The sequence below is a fragment of the Scatophagus argus genome, chromosome 3 (genome assembly GCF_020382885.2).
Source record: "Scatophagus argus isolate fScaArg1 chromosome 3, fScaArg1.pri, whole genome shotgun sequence".
Taxonomy (NCBI): Eukaryota; Metazoa; Chordata; class Actinopteri; family Scatophagidae; genus Scatophagus; species Scatophagus argus.
The window spans coordinates 16,900,843-16,924,366 of NC_058495.1; the positions used below are offsets into that span (position 1 = coordinate 16,900,843).

The 23,524-nt window shown below is 42.8% G+C and overlaps 1 protein-coding gene across 6 annotated transcripts in view; it reads right to left on the reverse strand.

Annotated features, from left to right (window-relative positions):
* kif21b (kinesin family member 21B) overlaps positions 1-23,524 on the reverse strand; it is a 56,567-nt gene that overhangs the window by 31,082 nt on the left and 1,961 nt on the right. For all 6 annotated transcript variants that reach the window (XM_046384241.1, XM_046384244.1, XM_046384240.1 and 3 more), the window contains exons 2-8: positions 5,064-5,286; positions 4,702-4,884; positions 3,641-3,790; positions 2,178-2,312; positions 1,807-1,986; positions 1,491-1,606; positions 978-1,173 (exon numbers count right to left, since the gene is read on the reverse strand). In XM_046384241.1, coding sequence (XP_046240197.1) covers positions 978-1,173; positions 1,491-1,606; positions 1,807-1,986; positions 2,178-2,312; positions 3,641-3,790; positions 4,702-4,884; positions 5,064-5,286 — 1,183 coding nt within the window. The remainder of the gene's footprint in view (positions 1-977; positions 1,174-1,490; positions 1,607-1,806; positions 1,987-2,177; positions 2,313-3,640; positions 3,791-4,701; positions 4,885-5,063; positions 5,287-23,524) is intronic.

The window sequence follows — 23,524 nt, forward strand, 5'->3', positions numbered from 1 at the left end:
TTATACTTGATGTTGCAGTCCAAGAAAACAACAATGCTGTTGTTTAAAATGGTCTGTCTGTGGCTCCCCAAGCAGCTATTGTCGTATCCTGAATGATTGACCCTGAAAGCATCCCGTTGTGTGAGCTTCGAACAGAGTCACTATCTAATCCACTCGTAGCTCGCAGACATCATTACCTCCACCAACACAACACTCCATTACTCGAAGACTCCAGTCACATCACATCCCTTATGGCCACATAGAGGTCAACTCGCAGTCCACACATTCACTTCCCTCTGGTAACCGTGGTAACCTCCCTTAATTGCATAACACACTGAATCATTTAGCAGGGTGCTAAATGATGGCTTGTTTCAAAACTGATGAAAAAGCTGATGACATTTTGTTGGATGATTCCCCATCCCCCTGTCTTCCTAGTGCATAATGGCCCTTAAAACCGTGTTACACAGAGCACATACAGAGCTTCTCAACACAGGTACAATCAGCTACAGGATCAGTTTATGTCTGCGTTGCTTTGTAAAATGCTGACTGTACACTGATTAATCTCATTCATGTGCAGGCACTTCAGTAAATGTATAAATGGACGTGTGTAGCCCAGCAAAGATATTTAATTTGACAGTAATGCAGACATGGCCTCTGCTTTTCTTTTGCACCCTCCCATGCAATCTTCTCTTACTCCCATTAGTGTTGTCTTTTTTCTTCTTCTGTTCAGTTTCTGTTCTCACTTTCATCCATCATGTCACCCCACTCACCCCTCTCTTACAGCCTCATTGCATCAGTTACACTGACAGCCATGTGTTAGCTCTCATCTTCAACCTGCCACATTTCATTCCTCATCTTTTCCCCACCGTTATTCAGCCCTGCTCATCCTTTTCTGTTCCTTTTCTTTATTCTTTTCTAATCCTCTTTCCCCCCCCCCCACTTTTCTCCCCCACAGTGTTTCCCGCTTTCTTATCAACGTCCAGCCGTCCATCTCTCACCGCCTTGAACTCCATCAGCTCCATCTGAAGGCGGGCTATCTCGGCCCGCAGGGCGCTGATCTGCTGGCTGGTCTTGTCTTGGTTCACCACCACCTTGTTCTTGATGTTTCGGGCACGGTTGGCGTACTTCAGTGTGTTCAGTGTCTCCATGAAGTCCCGGTCTGACGGACTGACGCAGGCGATCATCACTGTGCGACTGGGGAGGAGGGAAGTGTGAAGGTTGTAGACAACTATGCATACAATTTAACAATGCTGAAACACTGAGTACAACAACTATTTATGTCTATTTAAGTTTCATTATCGATGAATCTGCTCATTGTATTGATTAATCATTTTGTCTGTAAAATGTCAGAAAACAGTGAAAAAAAGCCTTGTTTTAATTTCCCAAAGACCAAAGTGATTTATTATATCCAACTAACAGTCAAAAAAAAAACACAAAGATTTTTCATTTTCTATCATACGCCTGTGTGTGTGTGTGTGTGTGTGTGTGTGTGTGTGTGTGTGTGTGTGTACCTGTTGCCTCCCAGTGAGTCCTGTAGCAGACGAGTGAGTTTCGAGTCTCTGTAAGGGACGTGTCCTCCCTTCTTAGTCTGGTCTCCTAAAGCACTGATCACATTTCCCAGTGCCAGCTACAACACACAAACACACACACACACACACACGCCCACACACACACACACAGGCTCAGAAATTGATTACAAGCTATATTTTTTAGCATTCTTAACATGCTGACTTTTAAAAAGAAGAAATGCAAATACCACATTTAAATACACCTCAGTGCACACAGACAGTGGAAGACCTGATGCACGCTTTTCTATTTCTGTCTCACCAGTCCACAGTTGATGGAGATTCCCTCGCGGGCTCTCTCTCCTGTCGCTCCCGTGCGTTTCAGCCTCTCAGAGCCTGCCAGGTCCACAAAGTGGAACTTGGCCATGAGCGTCTCGTACTCCGGCTGGGCGATGGGGCTGGAGTCCACACCATTCATCTCCCCGTTCTCTCCTTCTCCGTTCTGCCAGCAGGGGACGGGAAGACAAAAATGAGAATGTCTCTTGAAAATGTACTTTTGTTTTTTGTCTCTGATTTTCACCTAAAAGAGTTTTGTGAAAACACCTCACTGTGAACCAGCCTGCCAGGCTTTTCTTTATCCTTATTCTTCCTTTATTCTTCTTTCAACCCCTCCACTTCAAACTCAATTCTCACCATTTGAGGCTGCTGGCACACTCTCATCTGACAGAGGTGGATGGTGAAGATGGCGTGCGAGCGGGAGCTTTGGGCGTTCATCTGGGTGCTGGCTGTGGTGCGGGACAGAGCGCCGAGCTTCAGACACTGCAGCAGCTGCAGCGCACACACAACATGGAGGACATTTGTGTTACGATCAAAAAAAGATGTTGACTCAGTGAAAAAAGACAAATAATAACTGTTGACACATCATGCTATTTTGTTGGCTCACCACCCACAATCAGTTGCTGATGTCTGAGAACAACACTTTTGTCAGCATATTTTTTGACTGTGAGAAACCATTCGTTCATTTCTTTGAGCTTGTCTGCACTTCTGCACACTCAAAATGCTGCCAAATTTCTCTTATTCATTTTGCCCTCTCTACTAACGAGTCCTCTCCTCCTTTTAACTCTCAACCTGACTCCCTGTCTCTCTTCATGCTCCATCACCTCCACGCTTCCATGTCCTCCCTCACCCTATTTTGACATTTTCTCTCTTCCCTCCCACAGGAGGGCCCATCTGTCTCTACTTCTCTCTCCCGCTGTCTGAGTTTTGGGGAATTTAATGCACAGATGACCTCTCACAAATTTCTCTCCTCACATCTTTCTTTTTGCTCTGTCACCCATTAGAGAGAAAATCAGATAACACCACAAGCGCCTTCTCCCAGACACAATTTACTGTAGCCCTCCCCCGAAAATCACCACCTGCCACCTCCGTTAGCCTCTTTGCCACTTGCTTGTCACATCTCTACGAGCATACATTCCCCCTGCCATCTTGACCCAATCAAATCCTCCTCCTTCCACACTGTCACCTCTGATCTGTTCCCCTTCAGACGTGACTCACTCCTGATATCTGGCAACTTCTAAATAAATCGACCTCAAACAGTTTTGCAAATACACAAAATGGCCTCATGGGTTTAAGCAATCTGGCTTAAAGGCAGCACATTGGAGCCAAGTCTCCCTTATTATCCCCGACCTGTTTCTTGTTTTTAACAACAGACTACAAGATGGTTCTTGGCAAACTTTTCAGGGTGCTGGGAATTTCTGGCAGCTCCTATGCTCTGCCTCAACCAGTCAGCCTTCATCCCTGTCGTCACAGTTCATACCATTTCTAAATGTTTTCTGTGACCTCTCATCAGAGGTCACAGAAAACCTATCAAAACATTTATGATCTGAGTTTTGCACTCGATAAGCTCAAATGACAAATGATGTGAATTTATTAAGAAAACCAGAGGGCATTAAAAAAACCTAATGAGTTTACTACAAAGAAGAATACACAAAAAAAATACTGCATTAGAAGAAGTATCCAGTATCACAGAGACCAACACAGACTCAACTTATATGATAAAAGTTAGAAACTTTAACTCTAAGGATGAAACCTGAGGATGATGACTGCAGCTGATGCACACCTACAATACAAACACCAGCACACACATGTACACCCACCTCCTCCTCCGAGTGTACCAGTCTGGAAGTGACTCCAGTGGTGTAGATGCTGCCACTGGCATCCTCATGGATCCTAATGTTGGACTTCCTGCTCCGACTCTCTGGATCTCTGGCTCCGTCAAACAAGTCCAGGATCTCCTCATTGTACAACTGCAATAAACACACATGCATTGTTATACAATTTATACATATCCAACACCTCGGCCTAATGTTACCCATTAAAGTCTCCCCATTTTTCAGAGCCATGCTCTTATTTACACGCAAAAGGACAAAGGTCACAAGAGGTCAAAAGAATGACCTCTTAGGGACCAACGAGAGCCAGGGGTCACAGAGGTCAGCTGAAAGCTCAGCTGTTCCCACCTCCTGCCAAACACACACACGCACACATACACACACATGCACACATCTGTTTACCATCAACAAAGATAACCCTTTGAACTGAAAACGTTCAAAAAAAAAAAAAAAAAGAACCACACAGACAGCAGAGAGCAGGACAGGCAGAAACAACAACACAAGAGAAAGAGAGCAAAAAAAGACTTTGTATCAGAAGTCTTAACACAGAATGATTATTCAAGTAATCAGATCATTCACACACCCACATATGCAATCATCTGCACCCCCAAACACAACCCAAATATTTGCCTGGCAGAAGCCTCTGGGGGAAATGATTACTTGTCATATTATCTCATTGCTCCTACAAAAGCATCCCTCCCTCCCTCTTATCCCTCACTCTTATCCATCTTCTAACCCTGCAGTGATGAGGAATAATGTCAGAGGTAATGGACAACATTAATCAGGACCAACAAAGCACATGCAGACATTCCTGCCCATCTGTCATTGGGCTGTCACTTCCTGTTTGTGGGAGAGGGGGCTGATCCTCTTGTCTCCCTACTTTATCCCATCTGGTTAGAGTTAATATGGACCAATATCTATCCCAGCACACACACACACACACGCGAGCAAGAGTATTAAAACTGCACTGTTACAACATGAGATCAAGCCAGAACGTGTTACAGTGTGGTTGTACGTGTGCTTTGCATCCACGTGAGTGCATCGCCCACCTCAAGGAACTGGGCGCTGACTTTAAACTCAGGCGGCTGGCTGCCCGCCTCCTGGGCGCGCACCCTCCGGTTCTGGATTCCCTCAAACAGCTGGTGAACGGCCCGCGGGATGATGCCCTGCTCCTGCTGGCTCAGGTTCACATCAAACCCCGTCCCCATGGTGTAGGTCTTCCCCGAGCCCGTCTGAAACACATTTCCTCAACCATGACGACATCTTTGAGGTTTTTATGTGTCTCACTTTTATTTAGTCACATAAACCTTTTTCATATAAAAAAAACATTTTGAAATTCAGTTTTAAAATTAAAAAAAACATGCAACAACATAAAAATGCTAAATATTACAATCCAAGCTTCATGTCATACCTGACCATAAGCAAACACGGTGGCGTTGTAGCCCTCAAAACAGCCTTCGATGAGCTTGTACACGCAGGCCTGGTAGATGTTCTGCTGCTCCGAGTCAACATCAAACACAAAGTCATAGGTGAAGGCCTTGTCTTTTCCAAGGAGAACTTGCGGTTCTCCGGGAGTGACCAGTGTGCACACATGGCAGCCCTCTATCTTCTCCTTGGCCATCTGAGGACGAATCCTAAGAGGGCAGAAGAAAAGACGAGAAACAATTGTATCGTTGTATATCAAAAGACAGGGCATTGACTGTGATCGTGCCTGAAATGTTTCAATGCATTTTAACGCCCTATGCAGATCGAGCATGACTATCTGATTCACATGCAAGACACGTTCCGCTTCGGCTTTCAAAGTGTAAGCAAGAAACAGTGAGAATACAAGGCCACACTATGAAAGGATAAAGGAAACATCCACATCTAAGACTGTGAAATAATAATCTGTTTAACAAATGTGACCTTTACAAAAAAAACCCCACATGATTTATTACAGAAGGCATTTGACAAAATGTGGCTCTGGGAAGATAAATCCAAACTCGTGTATTCTGTCGTCTGATGTTTTCAAGACAATGAGGACATTTTGAAACTTTAAATTATCACGAAACTGGGATTCTACTGGAATCCAATTGGAGAACCAGAGATACCTTTCTTGTCAAAACCAGGTGCCTACATTACCCACAATGCAACACAAACAATAATAGCACACTTTTTTGTGGTGCTGATTAAGAGAATGTGTAGAAAATCAGAAGTGAGCTATAAAAGCAACAGTTCTGAGAGAAACTAGTAGGACCACGGCTGATGACAAGCCCGACTTTGGCTGATAAGTCATTATCAAAACGGCTGTTAATCCTCCTGCTCAGGAGTTCTGCTGGACTTCCCATCCTGACAGGTAGTTCATTGCAGTTAATTGCTTTCACCTGACATCCCAGCTTTAAAATAATCCCTGATTAGATGAGTCCAAAGGAAGGAAGGCACTGCGCCTTAACATCAAACTGAGTGACACGAGTAATTTAAATTTAGCATCACATTAACTTGTTGAAGCAGAACAGCAGAAAGTCTGGGGGGTTGATTAGATGAGATGCAGCTGTTAAAGAAGGGACACTTTCTGCTTATGAGAAAACCTCAGAGAGGAAAGTCGGGGTATAATGTTTCTCTTACATAACGCAATGCACATAAAACATAAGATATGTCACATGGCGCGCGGTTAATCTTGGACTTTCAGTGGTACAATGTGGACACAGTGGGGAGGTAATCACTTCAAGCTGCGGAAAAAAAAAACCATGAGCCAGCAGTATCCGAGCACTGCGTCCACCTCTCCACACGCTAAACCCCCCCAGTTCAATCTTCAGGGGATGCAGATCAACTCCCCTGCACACTGAGACAGCATCAGTGACTCCCTCTGGGATGCAACAAAGACGTACACACACATAACGTACACAGTCAGAAAAAGCAAGGCAAATCCCCAACCACACACAGCTGCTGTAGGGGTAGTGGGCTAATCACAAAGACACACACTGTAACTTAAGAAACAAATACAGCACCCACACACACTCAGTCCAAAAACATCTGACTGTGCTATCTTCACTTCACACATGGTTCCTCTCAAGCGTGCATTAAGAACCACACCCACCACTAACACTCACAATAATCCCTTCACCACACGTCGCTGTGGTGCTGCAGAAACACACGCAGAGCTGACAACAGCAATTTTTTTGTCCCTCTTTCGAGCCTGGTGCGGTCATTGAAGAAGGTCTTCCGTGAAAGAATGAAAGACACGAGAAAAGAGCAATTCAGCAGCAGCATATTGACCCTGACAGCACGGCACAGAAAGCAGCTTGCAGACAGATGAGTCCTTTTTATTACTGGAGGTGACCTTGACACTGAGGTTAATGTATCTAAAACCACAGATCCCATAAGAGTGCTGTTTAAGCCAATTATGAACATGAAGTGGATACAGCAGAGGAGGAGTGCATTGGCTCTGTGCATGTGTGTGTGTGTGTGTGTGTGTGTGTGTGCGGGATGCAGCTGTTGGACGGGTGGCTCATTCATTTGTGTGCAATATTTATAAGTCAGAAGTATCAGGTGTAACATCTGACAGCAGGCGAAAGAAAGAAATAAGGAAAGAAAGAAAGAAAGAAAGAAAGAAAGAAAGAAAGAAAGAAAGAAAGAAAGAAAGCAGACCAGCGAGTCAGTTGTTTAAGTACATGACATCTTTAAGTGTGGCATCCATTAATTGAGATTTGAGGCAGCACATTTTCCTTCCCCCATTAAGGTAATTAACTTTTCATTACTACTTACAATAAAAAAAAAAATAAGAACATCACAGCAATATTTTCAAGTTTGATTTGGCATGTTTCCTGCAGAGAGTAAGAGCACTTCTGTGTCTACTTCATCTCCGCTGACTGACTTACAGGGAAGCCACAGCAGGATTTGTCTCTGCTGGCAAATCTCTGATGCAGTACAGACAATTTGGTCGCTGCCAGTTCATCATTTCCACTTAGGCCAACACAGCAGTTTGGTTTCAATCTACTTTGTTTCTCAAATCATTTTAATATCACTTTAAATTCAACCGTTTATTGACTCTCTGCCATTCGAAACACTAACACAAGGAGCCAGACAAACAATTTTCTGACACCTTATACATTAAGTGATTGATTTATCTGAAAATTGTAGAAAGACAACACAATGACACAAATAATGGTAATAATTTTATGCTCCGGATGCCTGTTCTGTTTGTCCTCTCCGTTATCACAGAGGAGAAACGAAGACGGGTGCGGCTGAATCCGGAAAAGTCCTGACGAGCTCTGCATCAAATAAGGAACGCAAACAAAGAGACGCAAAAACAACAATGACAGCTTGTCAAATCCACGGGGACAGGAAATGGAACAGCTATAAATAATCAATTCACACACACACACACACCATGGCTCAGCTGGATGAACATTTAAGACAAACAAAAGATGGGATCCATAACATTGATCAGAACAGCAAAAATCACACACACACACCCACACACAGAGAGAGAGAGAGAGAGAGATCCAGACTCAGACAACACACTCACCAAAAGACATCTAGCAGCTAAAAATAACATGACGATCATATGTCTGTTTGAGACAGAGAAACGCAGACGAGCATATCGTTGATCCCTGATGCAGCAAATTAAGGCGTCTATCTCTTCTCATCTTTGCACACTAATAGGAAAATGGTTTAAATACCCTGGGGACCAAACATAGTCCCAAACACACACATACACATACATACACACACACGCACACACAGACAAAGTCAGAAGTCAGAAAGTCATTATCCATAAGCTCTGAGGGAATTTACTTATTACAATAATTATCAAACCCAACAGTGCTAATTAGGAGCAAAAAAAAAAACAAAAACACAAACAAACATACACACACGCACACACACACACACAGTAATTGCCATATCAAATCCTGATAACAGAAAAAGTCACTGATGCGTGACTTGAGAGTGAAGTAATCTGCAGCAGGAGGGAGGCAGCGGACCCCTCAGAATACCGAACGCAGTCCTCAAGACCCCTTTAACATTTGCAGCATCACTCCTCAGATTCCTGCCTCTGAAAATATAAAATTCCTCAAACCGATCTTTTGAGGGGTGATGAAACAAAATATGAATCTCTCCATACTCTAATGCTCAACGTCACAAAACATACTGTGATTGCTTATGGAGGTGCAGCTGCCTCATTGATTGATAAGTACCAGACTGGCCTCACTGAGTGCCATTTAAGGTCCACATGGGGTCAAGATGGTGTCATTTGTGATACGTGTGTGTCGGGCTGAAACATAATACACTGAAATGTGTCTGTAGCATTAATTATCAACATGTTTCAACTGTTGAATGTTGGTATTAAATGTGTGGTCATATTTCACTCGACTAAGGAAATCATGAAACAATTTCAGACTTTAACTTTTTGCTTGTCTGCTTGTTTAAAATATTAAACACACACATTAACACGTTTGGCATATTTAACTGTGTCTATAAATGTATTTAACTTTGTAAACATGTTATGTCATTGAATACTTTTTTTTTTTTTTTTTTTTTTTAGCAAACTTTAAGAGTGTGAGACGACTTTCCAGTCTTTTTTCCTTCAGCTGGAACACTTTAGGAGGGTCCAGTTTCCTTGGGAACTGCCCACAGAGCTCAGAGACTCCTAATGTGCAATGACTGGATGAATGTGAGCATTATGTCTGTGTTTGCACCAGTAAAATAATCATAATGGCATTCTAGAGTTGTGCAAATTGCAAATTACTAAACTCTGATACCCAATCATGTGCCAATTACACAGCAGTCCTCACCGGAAAATCAAAAACTGACCTGCCATCCAAACACAATCCAGAAACTAGCCAGGGCCAAATGCCAAGTCTGTTACCAACAAGGCCAGATCACCAATAAAATCAGGCCGCTGTGTTTGCTGCCAATGACAGCGAGTGCCAGTAATGCCTCTGCGTGTGTGTGTGTCTGTGTTTTCATGCTCATTCAACCTTCAGAGGACTAGCCAGTGATAGCTAAAGAGCTAATTTCCCTAATGTAAACACTTGAGGAAAGACACAATACACACAGAGAGATACAGAGAGAGCTAATCGTATTCTCCTGAGCTGTGAGCATTTCAGAGCTCTGTTGTCTCTCTCTGGCACTGAGCCAGTGGAGGAAGCCAGTCACTGTGTCCATGTTTCCTTAAACACTCTGTCCATTCATCAGAGGACAGCATCAAGTTTCTCAATCAGGGACTGTCCCATTGTTACACGTCCCTCCTTCCTCATTACGTGTTATGTTTTGAGCTTTATCATCACTATACAGAGACATGTCCTTTAACTCTCCTTCTCTCTCTGTCCTCATCCTCACAGTTTTTGTAGACCTCCCTCACTTTTTGTTGCCAGTGAAAACAAACTATGAGGACATAGGCTCGAATGGCAGAAGCAGGAGGGGGGGCCCGTTCCATTTCCTTTTTCTCCTGATAACAGCAGCAGCTAATCGCTAATGTGGACTTTTCTCGCTGCCTCGCTTCCTCTCCCTCCAGCTCCCTTTCGTTCTATCAATAAAATATCACCATCATAATGGAAAAACATACTGTATATCCATCATCTGACCTAAGTTGCAACACATTGTGCCTGTTCCTTAACAACTGTTTAAAATGCAAACACACGGCCTCACCCCTTCCTCCCCCATCACACGGCAGATTCAATAACTGTTGTCAGACTACTGCACAGTCAGTCTACCATCCATGAAAGGTTGTGCTGACAGGTAGAGAATAAAAGCTCTACAGGTGACCAACTGTGCTGTAAAGACACTGATGAGTGGGACAGGAAGGACGATACAGTAGAAACTGTTGTTTACACAGTAAATCCTGTACAGGGAGGGAAGCTGTAAATTACAATTGATTGTGTGTTTTAGGGATCAGGTTTTGTGAAGATGAGAGTTTGCTGATCTCAGATCATTGTTCCCCAATATCCTCTTATTCATGAGTATCACAGAGGCCAGACTGTCCTGACTGATGGGAACCACAGTCCTTACCTCAGTTAATGATTTGGAACAGAGTTAAGGACTGTTCCTTAACTCTGTTCCAAATCATTAACATTATGTGTACAATGTGTTATTTGGAAAGGGTGGCTTGTAGAGATGAACCCACAGATGATATTCATCCGACTCTGAAGGCTCCCCCCACGTTGACAGGCATTTACTGGCATTTACTGTCTTTCAGCATTTTGTTTTGGTTTTACAGCCCACAGCTTTACTGTTCTGGTTCACCGGGGAATGGACTGAACAACAAACAGAGTTTCTAGGTGCGCAGCAGCTGTTTTCAGTGAATAACCTATGATAAATCCTCTGTACACTGTACAAGTTAGCAGCTATCTGGTGAACTTTGTCCACATAAGATACCCACAGCTTGTGTTGGGCACATGTTGACTTGCACCTGCCAAGTGGCCATATTCACTATATGAATATTTTATGATAAATGTAGGTACAGCTTGTTGTGATGGCCCCATGTCAATAAAAGTAAAAACAAAAGTCTGTTTTATCTCAACAAAAACTGCAAGCTCCTTGAAAAGCATTTACATGAACTACATGAAATGTACAACTGCTTGGACAAATGACTAGCTAAAATACAAGTGGACTGACATAAATGTGTGGCTCAAAATATAACATTTCATTTTGGATCAACAGATGCAGTACCCCACACCTTGGCCCATGCTCACGCCCTGCCCTGGAGGAGGAGGTGTTGAGACTTAATATCCACCCGGTTGTCATCCCACTCATTAATAGCCACTCAGCAGAGAGACAAATGCAAAACCTGTCGACACATCCTTTGTCCTACTCTCTGCTTCTCTCACACACCTCATTTCCTATGTATAATGACTGTTGGTTTAGGCGAGGTGCTCACACAGTGGCCACAGGCTTCTAAATACTGAGCCAGCCGTGTCCATGACACAACATAACACAACATCTAACAGCTCAGTATTGGGGGAAAACAACATCCAAAATGGAGGCTGACAGGCAGGAGGAATTCGTGTTCTTTGCATATGTATCATTAAAAAAATAGATGGATTTGTGTTATTAAGTCCTCCAGATTGAGAACACAATGCGACGAGGACAAGCACTTTCGTATTTAGTGAATCACTTTATTGCAGGTCAAAGCCATCTTTAATCATTCTTCTGTAGCCCATTAACAGTAAATAAGGGGTGTGGCCTTCTAATTCCATGCCTGTCTGTGCCTGTCACTGTTGGTGGCAGCCAAGTGGTTTTCCAAACTGCTTCATGATGAGTCCCTGCTGATGACTCCCTGCTGCCTCATCCCACCACACTGTCAGCTGCTGAGGTGTTGGCACATGCACACACACACACACACACATCACAGGCTCAATTTCTCTTAAACCCTAACAGAACTTTGCCAAGAATTAATGCACCAACACTTACAGCAGTGGCCTCCATTTATCAAACAGGTCGCTCAAACTGATTTAAAAATGAACATGAAGCTCATTTGTTGAAATGCTGCCAAACTCAAAGCAGTGCATATTTATAAGCATACAGTAAGATGTATGCCCAATTATAATTACCAACGGCCAAGAAACAATACTGCGTCACAGTCACATCAGTTCTTTGCGACAAACAGTCGAAAACTCTCAAATTCCATTTTAATTACGACTGACCAAACAAACCAAGTAAGATGACATAACTGATGTGTTTGAAATATGATGGGCACGAAAAAACACCTGAAATAACCTTAACACAATGCTGGGTTATTTATCAAGCAGAACTGTTTTTCTCTTTCTGAAAAAGATTAACTTCATGGAACCAGCACAACAGAGATTACATGAACAGGAGCACAGTGTCTCCATCTGGTTAAGTTCTGTTTGCATTGTACCGTACCTCCGATTACTGCTTTGTCATTGTCAGAGTTCAGATTAGGATTAACCCAACTGACACAGCAGAGTGTGCGTCAAAGGGATATTCATTCCCTAGGTATAATAATAATTCATAAACAGACAGCAATAGAGGATGTGGAAGCAAAATCAGTAAAGTCATTTTTCATTTCAATCACACATTGAGAAAAAATCTGCCATTTTGAAGATTAGGAAGAGAAAAGTCCAGCAATAAATCCAACTGAACCAAGCAAGTGGCGTGTTTTTCTTCTCTTTGACTTGCTGTGACACATCCACCCACGTGAAAGCAGCCTTTGTCACCGTGTTCACCTGATACAAAACTGTTGAGGTGGAGCTGATTAACACTCTTTGAACCATTTACCTCCCTGTTGCTCTCTCACTGTCTTGCTCAGGACTCTCTTTAAGAGTCAAACCAATACAAAGAGAGAGGCAACAAAGGGAAGGGAAAATGACAACAAAAATAGGAGAGGAGGGACAATATAGCAATTCATGAAGATTGCTGTATGTTTGACATGAAAAGCCCTGAGAACACAGGAAATTGGCTTGGCCTATTTTGGGTTAGGAGCTCTGGGCATATCAGTGACTGTGGGATGAAATGAGAGAGGCCCTGCGGTGCAGCAATTGATAGACGGGAAGCAGACCAGTGGCTACTAAGGTCAAAACTGGAGGAAAAACCACTTAACGAAATGAGGATTAAAACAGAATGGGTGAGAAGAAGTAGATCTGTTTCAAGGTCAATTGATCAGTTGATTATCCCGTAGATGACAAGTAAGACTTAGAAATCAAACTTGTACTGTTCACAGATACTCAAAGGTGCTCTAGAATATCTTTGATTTTAAGAATGAAATGCACAGAAACTTCCTCTATTAAACTGGTATTTTCATATAATTTGGTTAATTTGAAAAAAACTGTAACATTTTGAAAACGCCAAATGTCAGCATCATTTCAGGAAGCACGTATGTTATAGAAAATAACAGGAGCCCACATGTCAAGCTAGCAGCTCTGTGAGGTTGTACTTGGACACAGAGATTCTTTGAGCAAAATGCTAATGGGTATAATGTTTACCATCTTAGTTCAGCATGTTAGCATGCTAACAGTAAACATAATGTCAGATGGGAATGTCATTAGGAATTTAGGAATTCTGGTCATAAACTCCTGTGTTTAAGCAGATTACATTTTTGACCTTGTGACAGAGCTACATTAAAAATTAAAGGATCACCACAGTTAGTACAATTAATTCTTTGGGGAACATGAATGTGCACACCAAACCTCATGGAAATTTATCCAATAGCCATTGAGACATTTCACTAAAAGCCAAAAATGTCAACTTCACTGTGGCAGTGAAATGTCAGAGGATCGTCAAAATCAGCAGGATTCATCCGTTGGCAACCATGAATGTGTGTACAAAACTTCATCTACATCACAGACATGGACCAACAAGTCACCAACTCAGGAATATTCTGTCTCTTCTCAAATCCAACATTTTAATTTATATATAAATATCATATTTTATATATGGCAAAGTAAATGTAATCACAAACAAAACATATCCATAGTAAATGGTCTTTTGCTTCATAATTAGCCAATCTAGTTAGACTAATTAGATTTCTGATTGCAATTCGTCGTAATTTACATGAATTCAGCACTAATGAACATCCTCTCGTATCTTAAAGCTTTCCCTAATTAAAACCTATTCATCAAAGAGTTACTGTAATACCAACCTCCTTTGGAAAAATAAGCACAGCGCAGCTGAAAGGCACCATTTTTGATTATTGAGCTACAGTAGGCATTTCTGTCCTGCTTTCCATTTAATCAGAGCTCCTATTGATTTACTGCACCAGCTGTCTGGAGTGATTCCATGCATAAAACCATCAACCGTCTCCCTCACTCCAGTTGGCCTTCTCGTCTCTCCGTCTCTCCATCCATCAGCTGGTCTATCTGGCACAATCCATCTAAGACACCTTTCCCATAACGTCTATGCCATGCTCTTACAGTAATCAGTTAAGTGTCTATGTTTGACTGAGATAACAACACATGCTTCGATAATGGGTTATGGAAGGAGGCCATTCACTACAAAATCTGTCTCTCACTTCGGTTTCCAATCCTCCAAATGGGCCCAACGTCGCAGCAGGCTAACAGGCTGATAGCCAAACAAACACACACACACACACTCAGGAGTTCATATGCTGATCCATGGCAGAAATAAGCAATGGGCACCTGACTGCGCCTTGTCCCTGGCAAGGTAAGACCGTGTGAGCTATGAATGAAATAAGCTGGCATCAACTAAAAATGAATGAGGAGCGAGAAACTGCATGTGGCTAGCTTTGACCTTAGCTTGAGGGGAAAAAAAAAATACCAGGACGAGAAAGAGACGCGTGGACACAAAGGCAGCAGGATTCAGACAGTTAAAATGGTTGGTTCAGGTGGGAGCAAAGGAAGGGAGAGCACTAATGAGAAACACTTGGACAAACTGAGGCAGTGATGCATGATGTAAATAGAGGGGAGAGCAGACTAAGTATAGAATATGTTAATGGGAAAGCAAAGAAGACACTGTGCATTATAAGCAGGCATGTGTAAAGCAGAAGTGGGACAGTGGTCACTAGGGGATGGCGCCGGGCCTGGACAGCTGGCTTTCCCAGGTGGTGGTAGGCAGACTCAGAGTGGACACCTTCTGCCACTCCCATTTGGTGTCCGTCTTACCACACTGATGCACACATGCCGATGCTCCCACATCGCCGGGCCTGGCGTAATTCAGTGTATCCACAAGGCCAATGTAATGATCATATGCTAACTGATGAATCAATAAATAATAAGATAGTAGCAAACTACTAAAAAAGATAAGCTTAACTTTGGTGTTGGTCTGAGAAAATAAGTAATTTCATGACCTTGTGATGGACATATTTCAGAATTTTCTAACAAAATGTAGGCCTGGTTCCATGCTCTCAATTGTGAGGATTTATTACAATTGAGGACAACGTAAGTGCTTTTAAATGGTGACCTTAGGCTCTGAGAAATCGTATTTTTCACTACAATTTTAAATTAGAGATTCATCAGTACTGAAAGGAGACGTTAGCTGCAGTCTGACTCAAGTTTCAAACTACATCCAGCGTCATAAAAGCATTAATCGAGTCCATCAGCTGGTGTTCAGTTGCGTACGACATGGAAACATGAAGACAGAGACTCTGTTGTAGCAGCATAGTGAATGAACTGAAAACATACACACATACACACCACTTCATCAGCAGAGGACAGTCTCTTCTTCCTGGATTAGACTGAGAGGCATTTGCACACACTCATACGATACTGCACGAGCAGTCTATTCACCATCACACTCAGACATACATGACAGCCACTGTTCAGAGCCTTCGTATTAACCTTATCTATCAAACTATCTTCACAGACTGATGGCCCTGTAGCCCAGGGCACTGCTGCTGATTGGCAACCAGCGATAAGGGAGCGCAGGGCTCACATATATTGTGCTCATTGGTTTGACTGGTTGTGTTAGCATGTAGTGTTGCAGGCTGGAGCACAAATGAGCGAACTGGTTCATCGATGTTAACATGAGCGTTTCCTTAACGGAGCCAGACTTCAAAGACAGAGTTGTCCTACATTGTCTGGAAAGAGCTAGGTCGACTGTTCAAGAAAGATCAACTAACTGAGCTGTAATCTCTCTCCCTCTCCATAAGGAAATTATTTCCAAAAGACATACACTGTCATTGTAAGTCTAAGGTCTGTCTCAATTCACAGCTTTGTCCTTGTGCTTTCTTTTTGTCTACTGCCCATGCAGTCAAAAAAGATGAGAAGAGATCCATGTCTTGTGATGACAAACCAAAGAAAATGTGGAATGAGGCCAACACTTCAGATTGGGATCTTTGGGATACTCCAAGGGTTTCAGATATCACATTTTTATGCTGATAATATCAGGTGAAGAGGGGCAGAAAGCTGAACTGGCTATGCGTGAAACTGGAAAACAACACAAACTGATGAATTACACCAGCTGGGAGAGATGTTGGCCTTCCCTCAGACTTTCACTCCCCATATCTGAAAGGTCTTTGATGTAAATGAACTAATAATTTCCTGACTATGTAATTCATATTGATAATAGTAGCAACTGTGTAAAAACAGAGCGAGTGTTGACCATCACAGTGTAAACTGTGCCACTCAGTAAGAAACTAACTTCTCACCGCTGTCAAAGACGAGTAGCCATCATTCAGTTTCAGCTGCACACCCTTCATTGTTACAAGCTCATCAGTCCACATCATTGGAGCTGATTCTGGGTCAATCTGCCCTCCCATTTCTTTTCCCTCCCACCTCATCTGCTCTGTCTGCTGTTCCATGGGGGGAGGTGGAGGCACAAGAAATAATTAAATTAGCTTCCTTTCCTATATTTTCATGGCAGACGGTCTTGTCAAGGTCAGGGAGGTGCTAGTCTATGTCTGCTTGATGCCAATTAACTTCAACAAGCACTGGCCATTAGATGAACTATCTTAGATGGATAGTGGAAGCCAAAGTGCTTCTTAGCATCATGTGTATAATTTGAATATGGACCGCTATAAACTGCAGAGTGTTAGAGGTATACGCACTAATTGATTCAGTGTGACACTAACTTGTGGCCGTGGCTCTGACAGACCCAGTGTGAAGTTCATAAAAAGATTAAAAGGAAAGTGGCAACAGTGATTCTGGAGTCCTTAATAAAGACCCAAAAATACGGCGTTCACATTTTGCTTTTAATTATCCAGGTTTTTACACATTACAAGAAAAGCTTGGGATAAAAATGTTTTCACATGTGAAAAATGATATATGTGCCTGTGTCAAGCAAATTGTTTTCACATGTAATGTATGAAAGCCACATGTGCCTGTAATGGATTTTTTCACAAGTAAAATACATGTGGGCATGTGGGCTCATGCAAAACTGTATGTGAGTTCATCACATGTAAAATGTGTTTAACATGATATTAAATGTGTAACTGTATGTGAATTGTTCAAATGTGAAATGCTGTTTCATATGTTAACTGATGAACAGGTCTAGAAGACTTCGACTGCAACACACACAGATACACAAAAATAATTCAAGAATATAAAGGTTGCAAGTCAAACAAACACACAGCCACCAAAACCTGTAGCTGTGTTCACCTTTTTCTTTCACACTAAATGCACAACACATGCGGCTGAGCTGCAGACTGCTGCCATGACTCTGCTTGTCTGTCTGCCTCCCTGGAGGGCTGGTTAGCATTATCACCAGCCCAGCCTCCCACTCTGTCAGACAGGATTCAGCACGAGTGCTAATATAGCCAGCCGCCATGTCTGTCTGTAGGAATGTAAACGTAGCCAGGGGCTGACGGCCTTGCTTTTCCGTCAGGTACATGCACACATGTGTATTCTCCTTAAATGTCTGTGCAGTAGTGAATGAGGCAAGGGGTTATATCAAAAAATGGGCTGTGACCTTACAGCGATGATTACTGCTCTGACCAGCTGTGGAGCAGACGATGAGAGGATGAGGAAGATGATGAGCTTCAGTTAATCTTAGCTAACGCCAATTTCGTTTTAGGCTGGCTTATTCTGCGAGCCTAGCTGGACAAAATTACTGTTGGGTGTCCATCAGGTATTTGTTTCTGAATGGCAGCCTCTCTATTTGGTTCCAGATGTTGGGCATCGTCTTTCTTATGCAGGCTTAAAGTTTCAGAGGCAAAGCCTTCAGTGCCATTTTCTATGAATATTAATTCACTCAGGTGAGGAAAATGTGTATTTCCAGACACTTGTTCCTCACAGTAAGTACTTTGATACCAAAGAGCAGCATTTCCTGAATCATTCATTCACCGTGCTAATCAGTAGAAGTACATGACATAGTGAAAATAATTATAGTAAATGAATGCAGCACATTGCAGTAACTGCTGCATCTTCAGCTTCTTTGCCATGTTGTGTGGGATTAGCCAAGTGTGTACAACCATCTAGCAAGTGTCAAACATTGTTGTCCTAGAGTTTTATATTCATCATTGTAAAACAAAAAAAATTGTTATGTCTAATGGATTTTTTAAATGCTAGCAGCTAGCAGCTAGCAGCGCGGCAAAGCAGTGGAGGTAAATGCTAACATCAGCATGCTACACGTTCACAAAGACAATGCTAACATGCTGATGTTTGCTAAAATTCGCTAATTAGTACCTGCAGTTATTTGGAAGCATTCAATAAATTAAAATTCTATTTAACAAATTAAGTTCTAAAGCATAGGTTCAGTTCATGAATTATTTATTTCCTGCTGAATTCAGCAGTTTTACAGCCTTGCCCTGTCATGTCTTTCCATTCAGACACAACAACATTAAACAAACTCATGCAGTGAATAAGCTACTTAGTGCTGAAGGTGATTATGGGCCAGCTGGTCACACACACACACACACACACACACTCCACCCCTTCACAGACTGACAGCAGCTCTCCTGAAGCGTTCACATGAACACAAAGGACTCAGTTCAAATTAACAGATGTTCACATTTTTGTCTTGTTTATGATATCTACATTCCCACAACAAGCAAAATGCAATTCAATTCCAGTTTAAATAAAATCCACTTAAATGAACTGAGGAGGGAAAAATGTGGCAGCATAAGGAGGCAGAGCACAGCAAAGCTCTCCCTCTGCAATGCTGACCTGCTTACAGTGTGCAGTGCTGTGAAAGGAGACATGTAGGTGACTAAGGAAAGATGTGCGTGTGTTTAAGTGTAAGTGTGAAGAGGAACAACACAGATAAAATGATTAGAAAGACAATAGGAGGAAGGAAGGGATTCTTTAATTTTACACTCCTATCACTTGTTTACCGCTTTGTTAAAGTTCATGGATAAAAAAAAGCAGAAGAGAATATTATTTAAACTGCTTACAAAGAGTGCATTTGGAAGAGAATTAAGTCTGTACAGTCTAGACACAACACCACAGGGCCTCCATCCCTCTGCCTCGTCCTCCCTCCACGGGAATATGGCTAACACGTTCAGCTGTGCCCAAATTATTCATACACACGACGCTCAGATGTACACACACACACACACTCATAGACACACCCCATGCAGACACACACTGATTGCATGTTTGGCTAAGAGCTCATATTTGCACGCTACAGTAGCCCCTTTGACAACAGAAGACACACTTGCTCCTTTTTCCATTCTGCCGCACCCCTCTGTCCGCCTCCCTCCTCCATCTCTTTTCCTCTTTGATTTTTCTTTGTATTTGTTGTGTTGAATTGCAGGAAGCATCGCAGGAAGCATTGCTCTTTTCAAACGCAAGAGAGCAGTTTATAAAACAAAGATGTCATCAAAAATTAATCGTACAAACTTTTCTTTTGCCCCTTCCTCAGTGAATAGTTTACCCTCCAATTCTCTGCCTTTACTCAGTGTGTCTTTATCTGTGTGTGTGTGTGTGTGTGTGTGTGTGTGTATGTGTGTGCTAACTCAGCATAGAGCACAAAGACGTGCAGTGACATCAGACTCATTCACACTGTGTCCTCTGTCTACACTCACCCGAGAGGTGCTCTGTTTAAAGGGCCTCTGCTACGTCTCACCCCCCCTCCCACACACACACACACACACACACACACACAGAGAGAGAGAGAGAGAGAGATCCCCTGTGATTTCTAAGTGACCACAATAATGTCAACACACACAAACTGGTTAAATGGTATATCAAAATATGCAGACCACAGAAATGTATTTAAATGAATGGGTGAGGAAGTCTGTTTAAAGAAGAAAAAAAAAAGGTTTTCTTGCGTCCAAGCAGCATGACTGAATATAGTTTGAACTGTCCAGAAGCAAAGCTCCAGCTGACATATGATGAGACCCTGATAACAGAAAAATGCAAATGTTCAAACTGAAGAGCCTTTCATTCCTTACTGCATTCAAATGGATGAATTCAAATAAATACAGATCTGTGTGTGTGTGTGTGTGTGTGTGCGCACATGCAAGAGTGGGCGAATAGGAGGTGGAAGTAGCGACTGGGGGGGGGGGCTGGTGACATTCCAGCATTTTGGTCACAGTTTTCACGCTTTATTTTTCTCTCACACAAGCTGGAGCGAGTGTGATCACATGACACAGCGCAGGATCAATTGTTTCTTCCATTTTTAAGTCAGGAACAAAATGGCCTTTTTTTGTCATAGAAAAGCAGTAAAACATTTTGTTTTATGAAGGGCTTCATCCAACTCGCTCAATCAGGCTACAGAGCAGTTGACTGATTCCTTGAAGGTTTATGAAAAAATGGCCCGAGGCTTAACTTTAAGCCCATTTTCTTTGAGTTTTATGCTCTCGCTGAGGATTCAGTCTCAACTGAATCGTGTCAACGGGCTCATCAGCACTTCACAAAGCAGGAAGTGAACAGGACCGTGTGGATGGCACAGCAGCAGCCTTACAGGAAGTCATTCTGCAACAGCAGCACGCCATTTGGGAGTGCTGATGCACTTCACAGGGAGAAGTTCATCAACAGACCAGTTGCACAACTGATTTTAATGTTTGTGCTGTGCTCAACATGCTCAACACACAATCGCAACTTCCCTGACAGTCAGGCCGTCCCATAAACACAATCAAATAGCCTTATTATACACCTGTCATCAGATGTGTCATTTAGAGGAGTTGTGTTACTGTTTGGAAAAGTAGGATTAACAGATGTAGCTGAGCAACCTCACTAACTTCTTTGTCCTGCAGGCCTTTTTCACCCCCTTGACCACAAACTGCTTGCAAATCTCCTGCTGAGTCTGATTGTCCATGATGTTCCTGTCAACTTCAGGTCTTAAGTTTCTTTCAGCTACACTGAAGTGACACATGATGTACGCACAATACTAAGCAGTTCCAGACAGGCAGCCTCTTTAGCACTCATGCCACAAAAGACATTCACACAGAACTGTTAGGTCCGACAGTTTTGAAATGCAACAACAATAAAAGAACTTGTGACCAGCAGTCCAGAATGAGGAGGAAGTGATGCACAGCTGTGGACAACTTGGGTGTATGCCCTGTCATGTTTCCTGCTCCTCTTCCTTTTGGCTGAGGCCGAATCCAGTTGTTTGGAAAAACTTGAGCGGCGACTCCAATCAACAAAGCAAAACTGCTTTCACTTTTCCTGGCCAGTGATTCTGCAGCAGCAAAGCTGGTCAGTGTGTGTGTGTGAGTGTATGGGGGTGTGGGGGGTTGAATGTTGAGACTGAGTGTAAGAATACACTCATGAGAAGATTACATTGCAGCACTACCCTGTGAGTCTACACTGCAGGCCGGTAACTCACACATAAAAACACATGCACAATTTCCCACCAGAATCCAGCCATTTAAAGGCAACCCCCTGGGAGGCGTGTAACCCAGACAGAGCCTCTGTGGCAAACGATTAACACACACAGGAAACAGGCGAGACTGGTAGCCTACACAGGACATACGTCCAACAACAAAACACCACCGTTTTTTTTTTTCTTAACTGCCATTAAAAGCCTTTGTGTATCAGCTGTGAGGGGCCTCTTCCGCAGTTGTATTCCTCTGCTCCTGTTTTGTTTTGAAGCCAGTGTTTTGGTCATAAAGCAGCAATCTTATTTAGGGTAAAAAGATGATCCTTTTCCACAGCTGAGCTCGCATCGCCTTGAAGTCAAAATGCTATGCGTCACAAGTGTCCTAAATACCCCCGTCGTCCCCATGTGGGGTCTGAAAGAACACTGAATATTTTGTGTTTTCATTTTTTTTTTTCATTTCTTTCATCATCTCAAACCACAAATGCACAAAACAAAGGATTGATGAAACATTTCTTAGTGATTCCTCAGGTCTTGTTGTGGATTCAAATGCGTTAGGGAGGAAAGCCTTCAGGAAAAGTCTGTTAAGGTGAGAACAGTCAAGCAACAGTCACAAGGTCAAGGACCACAACAGCACTAAACAGATTTGTCTTTGTGTCTATTTATGTACAGCTATGGAGGCTGACTTAGCACTTTGGCATAAGACAAAAGGAACTCGCTGCCGAGAAACAGCAAGAGAGAGATCGATCTGCAAATGGAAATTTACAAACTGCCAATAACTCTCATGTCAAGTCACACCTGACGTATATACAGACACACAAAAGCTGAATTACTGACATGCCAACCCTGTCAAAATGCTTTCAATGGGGGGAAAAGGCAGCACTCAACAAGTGAGACGAACGAGGGGAGAGGGCACCCCTGAGGTGAAGTGAAACTGCATGTAAGTCTGTGTGTGAGTGTGATTGTATGTGGAGGCTTCAAATGACTGACAAAATGTAGTCAATCTTACAGCCTGTTTGCATCCAACTAAGCTTATCCTGCAAGTCAGTGCAGCTGCATAAAGACGAAACAAACAAAGGTTACTTAGGGAGTTACATGCATTTCACCATGTTTGACTTGACTGCAATGCAGAACCAGAGACTTAGGTGTGTGTGTGTGTGTGTGTGTGTCCAATCTGCAGGCAGTCAGGTCCGTATGTAGGACTGTAGGTCAAGTCACTGGTTATATGGTCATTGTTTAGGGAAAGGCAGCGCAGACATTCAGGAAATGGATGCTGGAGACTCAGACTGTGCGTGTGTATTTGTGAGTATATGTGTGTGTGTGTGCGTGTGTGCATGTACTGGCTCTCGCAAAAACCTCATTGCCCTCCAAATGCATACAAACACAGAGTCTATATGCAGAGTCCTGAGCTATGTGTGCAGTCTGCCTGAGGGTCTGCACAACATGGGAGCAATTAGAACACCATCCCCCGTTATCAGCAGCCGACTTTCCCAAGGAAAAAAAAATTAAAATAAAAGACGCTCTGCGGTCACTGGGAAAACTGACGCTTGTACGGCAGGAAGTTATCCTTCTCCGTGCGTTTATTTGTGGGCTTCCCATTTCCTGTCAAACACACAGACACTTCTGGTGGCACTCACAGGGCATGTAAATACACACACAGATCACACATGATGAAAAGGAGCGGTGCTAGCTCGCCCACCAGCGTAGACAAGTAATTACACAAACTCTAATTGCAATGTAAGGCTCATGCTAATAGAACGCATTTCAAAAAGGTACTGC